Source organism: Thamnophis sirtalis, unplaced genomic scaffold (genome assembly GCF_051295495.1).
Source record: "Thamnophis sirtalis isolate CommonGarterSnake01/CBP01778 unplaced genomic scaffold, rThaSir2_p1.2 scaffold_15, whole genome shotgun sequence".
Taxonomy (NCBI): Eukaryota; Metazoa; Chordata; class Lepidosauria; order Squamata; family Natricidae; genus Thamnophis; species Thamnophis sirtalis.
The window spans coordinates 9,845,382-9,857,958 of NW_028261395.1; the positions used below are offsets into that span (position 1 = coordinate 9,845,382).

Here is a 12,577-nt window from a genome sequence, read left to right on the forward strand (position 1 = left end):
GCATGGCTTGGTGGTGGTGGTCATGTAACTGAGTGGATGTGGGAGTGAGTGACATTGAGTTGGCCACACCTACTCAGTCACATGACCCCACCACCACTAAGCCACGCCCACAGAACTGGTAGGAACTTTTTTTGAATACCACTACTGCCCAGAAAGATTTATCAGGTGAAATTGAAGCTTGTACGCATCGGCTGGAAGAGATCCAGGTCATTTCATGAAGATGAATTAATTCTGAATTAGTAAGTATGTAATTAGGTTCCTGTTCTAATTGCTTTTTCAGATCAGTTTGCATGGGTGGGAATGATGAGAAGACACTTAAATGAATGTTAGTTCCTTTTCACAGGGATAACAATTACTTATATTCCTCTTTTTTTCCTTATCACTTAAGAAAAGTGGAGCAATCGATAAGCAATTTTTTAATTTCCCCCACCTCAGATTTCTCCCCTGGCTTGGTATTTTCCTTTTGGTTCTCCTATTTCTTTGTGCAGAGGCTTCTTACCAAGACAAGTCTGTCCATCTGGCCCCATAATTGTCCCCAAGGAACAAACGCAATCTCCAGTGTCCAGACAGGAACCTCGACAATCCACCACATCGCAAATGTCATAGAAATCTGCAGAACGATAAAGAAAAGTTATTAGAAAAGCAGATTAAAGGTAAAGGTTCCCCTTGCACATATGTGCTAGTTGTTACTGACTCTAGGGGGCGGTGCTCAACTCCATTTCAAAGCCGAAGAGCCAGTGTTCTCTAAAGATGTCTCTGTGGCCATGCGCCCAGCATGACTAAATGCCGAAGGCGCACGGAACACTGTTACCTTCCCACCAAAGGCGGTTCCTATTTTTCTACTTGCATTTTTACATGCTTTCAAACTGCTAGGTTGGCAGAAGCTGGGACAAGTAGCAGGAGCTCACTCCGTTACGGTGCGCTAGGGATTTGAACCGCCGAACTGCTGACCTTTCTGCATCCCTATTAACGGATTGGGTGTACTTAATGAAATTAGTTGGGCTTAAGCCAAGAGCTAGTCACTCTGTCTCAGCCTAACTCACACCAAAGGGTTCTTTTTATGGGGGAAACAGGAGAAGGATCTCCCTGGTCATTGATTAAAATTTGGGGGCATGAAAACATGATATGTAATTGTGACAGTTGTCACATTCTGTGGTCATATGATCATTTGCAACCTTCCCAGGCTGCTTCCAACAAGCAAATAGGGAACGACCACACAATTCATTCAACAACTGCAAAAATTAACAGCCATGGCAAAAAATATCGGATTCACTTAACAACCATCTTGGTAAGCGATAGAAATTCTAGTCCCAATTCTGGTCATACATTGAGGACTACATATATATGCATTAAGTCTTATCTCATGTAACAACACAGTAATGATTTTGCATTGCTATGCCATTCTAGTTCATGATGAGTTCTACTGCAAATAATAGCTTTAAAATTCAAATCTGTTTTATCTGCCAGCTAAGACAATTCCTCAAATTCAGAATGATGTATGTTCTCTCTCTCTCTCTCTCTCTCTCTCTCTCTCTCACACACACACACACACACACACACACACACACACACACACACACACACACAGTAGAAAATAGCAACAAATAGTAAAACTAACACTAGACAAATCTTGAAAGTAGTAGCTCAAAGGCTTTAAAAAGTAGATTGTCTTTCTAAATGCCAGCAGAGAAGGAATTGTTCTGATCTCACAGACTAATTTATCAAAAAGGCCTGCTGGGTATTATCTACGAATGCTTAGAACCACTAGTTCTCATTTGAAAAGCTTGAAAAGTATCAAAACTATCTTCTGTGTAGGAAAATGGGTGGAAATATTTTTGGACTGCAGTAGAAGCCTATTAGGAACGTTTGAGATCTTGTTGTAAATGTACTCACAAAATGGCTCTTAAAGAGAGAATTGTACATTCATCAAATATTTATCATGGGTAGGCGTGGTACCAGTCATAAAAATATATTTACCAAAAGTGAAGCTAGCCATCAGATTCTTTTCTTCCAATTCCATTGGGACCTTTACGGGACTCAAATAAAATGCCTGAAAACACGTATGAAGGTAGAATCCTGTGCTTTGATTTACAACACACCAATTTCTATTTAGAACATAGAACATAGAACAATAGAGTTGTAAGGGGATCTCTCAGAGATCTTCTAGTTCATCTCCCTACTCGAGCCAGAGACCTTATACTCGAGCAAGAGACCTTATACTCGAGCAAGAGACCTTATACTCGAGCAAGAGACCTTATACTCGAGCAAGAGACCTTATACCTGTGATGGTAAACCTATGGCACGTGTGCCACAGATGGCATGCAAGCCATCGCCCTAATTCGATGAGCCGAGGTGGCGCAGTGGTTAAATGCAGCACTGCAGGCTACTTCAGCTGACTGCAGTTCTGCAGTTCGGCTGTTCAAATCTCACCGGCTCAGGGTTGACTCAGCCTTCCATCCTTCCAAGGTGGGTAAAATGAGGACCCGGATTGTTGTTGGGGGCAATATGCTGACTCTGTAAACCGCTTAGAGAGGGCTGAAAGCCCCATGAAGCGGTATATAAGTCCAACTGCTATTGCTATTGCTATATTCAGCTCCACTGCACACTTCCTGCCATCCAGCTGATTTTCGGGTCTCTGCTATACATGTGCAGGGGGCGGGGTGCATGCGGGAGATGTGTGTGCATGCGCGGCGGGGGGGGGGTCACACACGCATGTGGGGTGTGTGTGAAGGGAGCGTGGAGGGGTGCAGTTAGTCCCTGCGGCCCATTTTTGGTCCCAGGAGGCTTCAGGGAGGCCTGATAGGCCCAAAATGAAGTGTGCACATGGCATTACGGGTGTGGGCACTGGCACTCACAGGCAGGCATGCTTTCGGCACGTGACGACGAAAAGGTGGCCCTATACCATTTCAGCAAATGGTTGTCCTGTCTTCTTAAAAACCTCCAGTGTTGGAACCCCCTCAAGTTCTGGACGCAAGTTGTTCTGTTGATTACCGTAATTGTTCTAATTGTCAGGAAATTTCTCCTGATTTCTCTCCTTGGTTAGTTTCCAACTATCATTTCTTGTTGTCTTCTGGTGCTTTGAAAAATAGGCTGACTCCCTCATCTTTGTAGCAGCCCCTCAAATATTGGAACAATGCTATCACAGCAAGAGCAATAGCAGTTAGACTTATATACCGCTTCATAGGGCTTTCAGCCCTCTCTAAGCGGTTTACAGAGTCAGTATATCGCCCGCCACAGTCTGGGTCCTCATTTCACCCACCTCGGAAGGATGGAAGGCTGAGTCAACCTTTGAGCCGGTGAGATTAGAACCGCTGAACTGCAGATAACAGTCAGCTGAAGTGGCCTGCAGTACTGCACCCTAACCACTGCACCACCTCGGCTCATGTTCCCCCCTAATCCTTCTTTTCATTGGAGTAGGCATATCCAATTCCTGTAACCATTGCTCCGTATGTTTTAGTCTCCAGACCCCTAATCCTTTTTGCTGCTCTTCTCTGCACTCTTTCCAGAGTCTTAACATCTTTTTTGTGTTGTAGTGACCAGTCCTGGATGCTGTATTCCAAGTGTGGTCTTACTAAGGCTTTGTAAAGCAGTACTAGAACTTCACATTTACTTGTAAGAAGTAAGCTTCACACTTATTTGTGTTAAGAGTTTCTTTGCTAGAAATATAACTTTCCTTTAATGCAGGAGTTCAGTGAGATATACAAGCGCTCCGTTATTCTTCAGAACCATCCTATGCTACTAAAATACTGTAGGTTAGGCTGAAAAAAGTGACCAATCCAAATTCACATTGTAAGCTTCCATGGACCTGAATTATATTAGGGTCTTTCCTGTCCCTATTAACAACTTATGCACTATATCCATTCCCCTCCCTCTTTCTCTCTATTCATCTCTCTCCCATCCTCCCTTCCTCACTCCCTCCCTCTCCCTCCCTCTCCTCCTTCTCCTCCCTCCCTGTCTGCCTGCCTACCTACTTACCTCTCCCTCCCTCTCCCTCCCACCTTTCTCTCCCTCCCTCCCCCTCCCTCCTTCTCCCTCCCTCCCTGTCTGCCTGCCTACCTACCTCCCTCTCCCTCCCTCCCTCTCTCTCTCCCCCTCCCACCTTCTCTTCCTCCCCTGCCTCCTTCCATCTCTCCCCTCCCTCCTTCTCTCCCTCCCTCCTTCCTCCCTCCCTCCCCCTCCCTCCTTCTCTCCTGCCTTCTTCCTCTCTCTCCCTCCCACCTTCTCTCCCTCCCTCCCCCTCCCTCCTTCTCCCTCCCTCCCTGTCTGCCTGCCTACCTACTACCTCCTCTCCCTCCCTCCCTCTCTCTCCCCCTCCCACCTTCTCTTCCTCCCTGCCTCCTTCCATCTCTCCCCTCCCTCCTTCTCTCCCTCCTCCTTCTCCCTCCCTCCCCCTCCCTCCTTCTCCCTGCCTCCTTCCCCTCTCTCCCCTCCTTCCTTCTCTCCCTCCCTCCTTCTCTCCCTCCCTCCTTCTCCCTTCCTCCCTCCCTCCTTCTCCTGCCTCCTTCCCATCTCTCCCCTCCCTCCTTCTCTCCCTCCCTCCTTCTCCCTCCCTCCCCCTCCCTCCTTCTCCTGCCTTCTTCCCTCTCTCCCCTCCTTCCTTCTCTCCCTCCCTCCTTCTCCCTCCCTCCCCCTCCCTCCTTCTCCCTGCCTCCTTCCCTCTCTCCCCTCCTTCCTTCTCTCCCTCCCTCCTTCTCTCCCTCCCTCCTTCTCCCTTCCTCCCCTCCCTCCTTCTCCTGTCTCCTTCCCTCTCTCCCCTCCCTCCTTCTCTCCCTCCCTCCTTCTCCCTCCCTGCCTGCCTGCCTACCTACCTCTCCCTGCCTCCCACTTTCTCCCCTCCCTCCCTCTCTCCTTTCCACCTTCCCCTCCTTCTCCTTCTCTGCCTGCCTGCCTCCCTCTCCCTCCCTCTGTCTTCCCCCTCCCTCCCTCTCCCTCTCGCTCTTTCTTCCTCCCATCCTCTCTCTCTCTCTTTAATGAAAATAAACTTTTCAAAAAAAGAGGGAGGGGCAGAGAGGAGACCAGGAAGTTGTGTTAGGGCACATTAGCACCATGTTGTCTAGTGTTCCTATAAATCTGCCAAGATCTAAATGCTGTCGGGTGAAAAGGCTGGAAATGCCTGCAAACTTTGATGTTATTGATTTGTAACTGTTTTAGAAGTAAGTTTGATAAGTCTTTGAACAAGAAGGGAAAAATCAATAGTTTCTCCTCCAAGAAAAAGGGAAGGAAAGTATTTTTCAAGGTCAGCTGGATACTCATTTGGAGATGTCATAAAGTTAGTATATTTTCTTCCACGATTTTCTGAAATTGTAGCTCTTTCTGCTAATTCAACATATATTTGCTTAATTCTTAAATGCATTTGTTACAGTCTTAGAACTATTTAACGAATCAACTTAATAATCTCCCCATGGTATTATATTTTGTATATAGGATAAAATCCCTCCATTAAGATACCCACAAATGTAATCAGCCATAAATACATACACAAAGATACAGATAATCCTCGACTTACGACCATAGTTGATTCCAAAATTTCTGTTACTTAGCTAAAGCTAAGCTGTTAAGTGAGTTTTGCCCCATTTTACAACCTTTCTTGCCACAGTTGTTAAGTGAATCATTGCAGTTGTTGAGTTAGCGACACGATTGTTAAATGTTTCTAACTGGCTTCCCCACTGACTTTCCTTGTCAGAAAGTCGTAAAAAGTGATCACATGACCCTGGGACACTTCAGTTGTTATAAATACGTGGATTCTGATCACGTGACCACAGGGATGCCACAATGGTTGTAAGTATGAAAAACAATTGTAAGTCACTAAGTGAATGATTGCAAGCCGAGGCTACTTGTATGCTCACAATAGCTATTTCGCCAGTGTATAAGTTAGACCATTTACAAAATGCTAACTTTTAAAACAATATGCAATATTGCTAAAAAAAACAAAACCACCCAGTTTACTGACAAATTCAGAATAACAGAATAGCGGAGATGGAAGGGACTTTGGAGGTCTTCTAGTCCAACCCCTTGCACAAGCAGGAGACCCTATATAATTTCAGACAAATGTCTACCCCAATCTCTTCTTAAAAATGCAGCACCCACAACTTCTGAAGACAAGCTATTCCATTGTTTAATTGTTCTCACTGTCAGGAAATTTCTCCTACGTTCCACGTTGCTTCTCTCCTTGATTAGCTTCTATCAATTGGTTCTTATTCTGCCTTCAGGTGCCTTGGATAATAGGTTGACTCCTCTCTTCTTTGTAGCCACTCCTTAGATATTGGAACAGTGCTATCATGTCACCCCTAATCCTGCTAGCAGTGTGCCAGTATTTGAGGGACTGCCAGAAAGAAGAGGGGGTCCAAAATACGATAGTCCAAAGTTTGGACTGTCTAAATTTGGCAGTCTAAAACTTTTCCCCAAAGAAAGGGCATGACCTGTCTTCTAAATATCACAAGGGATTACTCTAGATTGTGCAAAAGATATTCAAAGGAAAGATGCCGGGGTGGGATTCAGCCCATTAGGACCGGTTTGGCTGAACCGGATGCTAATTTTACATCTGGTTCGCCAAACTGGTAGATGGAAGGACTGGCTGGCCCCACCCACTCACCCACCCTCCCATGAGTCTACACACAGCCCATTTTGCAGTGACGTGCGGTGAGGTTTATGGCTGGTGAGGCACTGACATAGTGGTGGGTTTCAAATTTTTTTAGACTTGTGGACTTCAGCTCCCAGAATTCCACAGCCAGGCATGCTCAGTTCTGATTTAAAGCGACAGCATTTGTTTTTCTCCTTTGCGAAAAATTTCCTTCATTCTTTTTCTTTTCCCTCCCACTCTTTCCGCCCTCTCTCCCTCTCTCCCTCTCTCCCCCCTCTCTCAAACACACGGACACAGAGAAGTGTGTTTGTGTGTGTGTTTGAAAAGGCAACGTGGCTCTGCCTGCAATCAAACTACACTTGGGGAGGGAGCTACACTTGAGGATGAAGTTTGAATTCCTCCCCCTCCCTCCAACCCACACATACCTTTTCCAGCTGTTTGAGAGAGGATTGCAACTCTGCTCTTGCCTGCTGTTACATCCTCCCGTTCCAGCCAGCGGGAGGGGCCAGAGCTGCAAGATCCTGATTGGCCCCTCCCTCTGGCTGGAACGGGAGGACGTAACACCTGCCACCACGAAAAGAAAAGAAAAAGTAAAAGGAAAAAGGCAAGAGCTGAGGTCAGGCTGAGCTAGTTGCTGCCAGAGTCACTGTGGATGACTCTGCTTAACTGTTTAAAAAAGCCTCTAAAAAGCGCCCTCTACAGGAGGACGCAGGAGAACGACGTGCCTCACCTATGACAGGAATTTTTAGGCTTTTAACCCTTGCTTAACTCTGCTCGAGTGATCCTAAAATGCCTAAAGTCAGACTAGATGAGGTACTTCATTCTCCTGCCTCCTCCTGTAGAGGGCACTTTTTTAGTGCTTTTTAGTTAAGCAGAGTCATCCACGGTGACTCTGGCAGCAACTAGCTCAGCCTGACCTCAGCTCTTGCCTTTTTCCTTTTACATTTTTTTTCTTTTCATGATGACAGTGATGAGGCTCTGCCTTCCCTGTCTCCCCTGACTGCACGTCCCTGTCATTTTGGATGCCAGGTAAGTGCAGGACCCACACAGAGGCTCCAGGACGGCGAAAAATAGGCCTCCTGGAAGTTCTGGAAGTCTGGAAACAGGCCTGTTTCCGGCTTCCAGAAGGTCTCTGGAGTCCAGAGGATGCCATTTTCACCTTCCAGGAGGCTCAAGAAAAGCCTCCAGAGCAGTGTTTCTCAACCTTGGCAACTTGAAGATGTCCGGACTTCAACTTCCCTTCATGGTATTGGACCTGGGTACTTGAGAGAGACTGCCTGCTGCCAATTACCTCCCAAAGACCCATTAGATCTCACAGGGTCGGCCTCCTCCGGGTGCCGTCTACCAGACAATGCCACCTGGCTACTACCCAGGGGAGGGCCTTCTCTGTGGCAGCTCTGGCCCTCTGGAATGAACTCCCCGCAGCTCACCTCTCTCCAGGCCTTCCGAAAAGCCGTCAAAACCTGGCTTTGCCGGCAGGCCTGGGGTTGATGAGTTCCCCTCCCCTCTCGACTTGTGTGGTTGTGTGATTTTTGGCTATTTTAACTACTTGTATTGTGTTCTATGTTCCCCTTTTCCCCTTTTGAGTTGTTCGCCGCCCTGAGTCCCTCCCGGAGAAGGGTGGCATACAAATAAAATAAATCTAAATCTAAATCTAACTCCCAGAATTCCCCAGCCAGCATTCGCTGGCTGGGGAATTCTGGGAGTTGAAGTCCAGACATCTTCAATAGCAATAGCAATAGCAATAGCAATAGCAGTAGACTTATATACCGCTTCATAGGCCTTTCAGGCCTCTCTAAGCGGTTTACAGAGAGTCAGCATATTGCCCCCAACAATCTGGGTCCTCATTTTACCCACCTCGGAAGGATGGAAGGCTGAGTCAACCCTGAGCCGGTGAGATTTGAACCGCTGACCTGCTGATCTAGCAGTAGCCTGCAGTGCTGCATTTAACCACTGCGCCACCTTGGCTCTTCAAGTTGCTAAGGTTGAGAAACACTGCTCCAGAGCATGGGGAGGATGGAAATGCTCCCCACCACCATGGTGCAGGAGGCCGAGTAGGCCATGCCCACCATGGCTATGCCCACAAAGCAACTGGGCAGACAACCGGTTGCTAAAAATTTTGAATCCCATCCCTGGAAAGACGCCGTAGTAGAAAAGATCAGATATTTCCAACTTCTCCCTCCCCGGCTCAGGGAGGAAACCTCTTCAGCTGCCTAGAATGCCCCCAGCAGATTTTCCAGATGAGATACATTACTAAAATGATTTCTCCATTATAAGCTGTAAAGGTCAATGAGCAATGCAATGAAAAGCTATTAACTACGTTGCCCGAGAATGCAGAGCTAAATCGGAAATTCATAGACTGATTCCTCAAGAAAATTAGCCTATGCTTTCTTTTAAAAAAAAAAAAGCAATAGCAATAGCAATAGCAGTTAGACTTATATACCGCTTCATAGGGCTTTCAGCCCTCTCTAAGCGGTTTACAGAGAGTCAGCATATTGCCCCCCACAGTCTGGGTCCTCATTTTACCCACCTCGGAAGGATGGAAGGCTGAGTCAACCCTGAGCCGGTGAGATTTGAACCGCTGAACTGCTGAACTAGCAGTCAGCTGAAGTGGCCTGCAGTGCTGCATTCTACCCACTGCGCCACCTCGGCTCTTAAAAAATAGTTGGGGGTGGGGGGTCAGCTATATGTGAAAAGGAATTGTAATCTGAGGCCAATGAAGACAATTTTTGATAACAACATCAATGTATTTTTGTGTGCTGTTTACGTCTGTGTGTAACTGTGCATGTGGAGAAAGTGTGGAAAAAACGAATAGGAGGGCTATTTTGTTGCTACAGATATATAGATACAGAATAATATGGAGATGGAGGTCTTCTAGTCCAACCCCCTGCTCAGGCAGGAAACCCTACACCATTTCAGACAAACCTCACAGACAGGAACCTCACAGAATCACAGAGAGCTCAAAAACCAACTATTACCCTTTACACAAAAATAACACAAAAGCTACACAACTGCCTCATACACAATGCAAAAGCAGCTGGACTTCACACAAAATGGCCCCTGCAACAAGCAGGAACCTCACAGACAATCAGGCACAGCTGATTGTCATACAGGTGACCAGTAGTAAAAAAAAATGCTTTAAAAAGTTTTTTAAAAGTTCCCACGATTGCCCAGCACTGCTAATTGTTGCACAGCTGATCATCGGAATGTTTTTTTTCCTACTTTTTAAAACATTTTTTTTACTACTGGTTCAGGCGAATAGGTAGTAAAAATGCTTTAAAAAGGTTTTTTTTAAAGGTCCCGCGATCCCGCCGCACAGCTGATTGTTGCACAGCTGATCGTTGGAACTTTTTTTTTTACTTTTTAAAGTATTTTTTTACTACTGGTTTGGACAAACGGTAGCATTTTTTCACCCCTAGGCAATATGCTGACTGTAAACCACTTAGAGAGGGCTGTAAAGCACTGTGAAGTAGTATGTAAGTGTAAGTGCTATTGCTATTATTATCACCAGTGAGAAGCATCATGTCAAGGGGTAAACCAGGATCCAGAGGTGGGTTCCTACCAGTTTGCACCTATTTGGTAGAACCGGTTCGTCAAATCTACCGAACCAGTTAGAAGAGGTTCCACCAGTGGACCCAGAAAGCAGGCCACACCTACAGAAGAGGTTCTAACATTTTTTTGCAACCCACCACTGCCATACACACACACACAGAGAGAGACAGACAGACAGACTGACACACACACACACACACACACAGAGAGAGAGAGAGAGAGAGAGAGAGAGAGAGAGAGAGAGAGAGAGAGAGAGAAAGGAAGAAATAAATAAAGCAAAAAGAAAGAAAAAGAGTGAGAGGTGAAAGAAAAAAGGGACAGAGAGACAAAAGGAAGGAGAGAGAGAGAGAGAGAGAGAGAGAGAGAGGGAGGGAGGGAGGGAGGGAGAGAGAGAACACATGGCCGTCAAGCCACTCCCACCAGGTCACATGGCTGGCAAGCAACTCCCACAAAGGAGGCCACATCCACAGAGTAGGTTCCAAAAATTTTTGAAACCCACCACTGCCATACACACACACACGCACACACACACACACACACAGACAAACAGACTGACACAGAGAGAGAGAGAGAGAGAGGGAGAGAGAGGGAGAGGGAGAGGAAGAAATAAATAAAGCAAAAAGAAAGAAAAAGAGTGAGAGGTGAAAGAAAAAAGGGACAGAGAGACAAAAGGAAGGAAAGAGAGAGAGAGAGAGAGAGAGAGAGAGAGAGAGAGAGAGAGAGAGAGAGAGAGAGAGAGAACACATGGCTGTCAAGCCACTCCCACCAGGTCACATGGCTGTCAAGCAACTCCCACAAAGGAGGCCACACCCACAGAGTAGGTTCCAAAAATTTTTTGAAACCCACCACTGCCAGGTTCCCTCAAGGAGGTTTGCTATTTGTTTGAGGGAAACAAAATAATGAGCATCATTCATACAAGGGAGCATATACTTGCCCCCCCCCCCCAAAGTGAAATCCCTCTTGTTATACTGTGCTGAAAGAAGAGCATACATAAGAAAGGACAATTAAGTAGAGAGTTCTTAGTGCCCTGTGAGCTTCCGTACTTTCTTGCAGATGTTTCAATGCCAAACTAGGTAATGTCATCACGGCTATAGGGAGTGGGGTTCAAATCCATTCAAAAGAGGAAATCAAAAAGCTAAAAAGGCTTTTTTTTCCTTGTTAGGTATAACTACTGATTGTTCTGTTATAGAGACTAACTTGATTTTGTATTTAATAACGGCAACAAGACTGTTGGTGGCACAATACTGGAAGAAGGAAGATTTGCTTACTATTCAAGAATGGACATTAAAAGTAACAAACCTAGCAGAGATGGCTAAAATATCAGTATATCTCAAGGACCACTCAAATGAGAAATAGCAATAGCAATAGCAGTTAGACATATACCGCTTCGTAGGGCTTTCAGCCCTCTCTAAGCGGTTTACAGAGTCAGCATATCGCCCCCACAGTCTGGGTCCTCATTTCACCCACCTCGGAAGGCTGAGTTAGCCTTGAGCCAGTGAGATTTGAACTGCTGAACTGCTGGTAACAGTCAGCTGAAGTGGCTGCCGTACTGCATTCTAACCACTCTGCCACCTTGGCTCTATAAACTGGAGTGGAGAAGATGGATTGACTATACTCAAAATAAATACGGGACTAAGAAATTCCAGATAGTTTATGACTGAAGAAACAAGGAATGATATAATCTGTTTAGAGTTAGCCTAGCAAAGAGGAGTTAAAGCTCAAATGAAAGATGATCCTAACTTTCTTTGAGTTTATTTTAGAACATCTTTGTTAAAGATTTATACCCTGTATTGGTTCTGGGAAGTCGGGGTGGGGGGTGGGGGTGGAAGGTTGGGGGTGGGGGGGGGTTCAGGTGGGGAGGGCAGGGAGGGGAGGTAAACATTTGTAAAAGTCCCCCCCCCCCGTTTTTATCTGTAAGCCGCCCAGAGTCTCTAGGGAGTGGACGGCATACAAATCCTAATAAAACCTAAAATCTAAAAATTGTCAATAAAAAAAAAGCTAAAAAGGAAACAAAAGACCAAAACACCGCCTCACCAGCAATCAACACCCAGATGAGCAGAGATTAACACCAAGATTAACATTAGACTAACAATCAAGAAGCAAACAACACTCCAATCAAGGAACTACCAAATCAGGCAAAGAAGTTAACAATAAGACCACTCCAGAGATGGTATTCAGCAGGTTCGGACCAGTTAGAGCAGTGTTTCTCAACCTTGGCAACTTGAAGATGTCCGGACTTCAACTCCCAGAATTCCCCAGCCAGCGAATGCTGGCTGGGGAATTCTGGGAGTTGAAGTCCGGACATCTTCAAGTTGCCAAGGTTGAGAAACACTGAGTTAGAGCTAACAGGTAGCAGATATCGCCCCGGCTCTATGCGTTCCTATTTAACTATGTTTTTGAGGCTGGGCGCATGTGTGGAAGGCGTGCATGCAAGCAAAGCCTGTG

At 46.0% G+C, this 12,577-nt stretch overlaps 1 protein-coding gene across 1 annotated transcript in view; it reads right to left on the reverse strand.

The window, feature by feature from the left end:
- The window catches only part of OIT3 (oncoprotein induced transcript 3), a 77,675-nt gene that overhangs the window by 51,386 nt on the left and 13,712 nt on the right, over positions 1-12,577 (reverse strand). Inside the window, exon 3 of the mRNA XM_087702692.1 lies at positions 500-610. Within this exon, the coding sequence (XP_087558818.1) occupies positions 500-610 (111 nt within the window). The remainder of the gene's footprint in view (positions 1-499; positions 611-12,577) is intronic.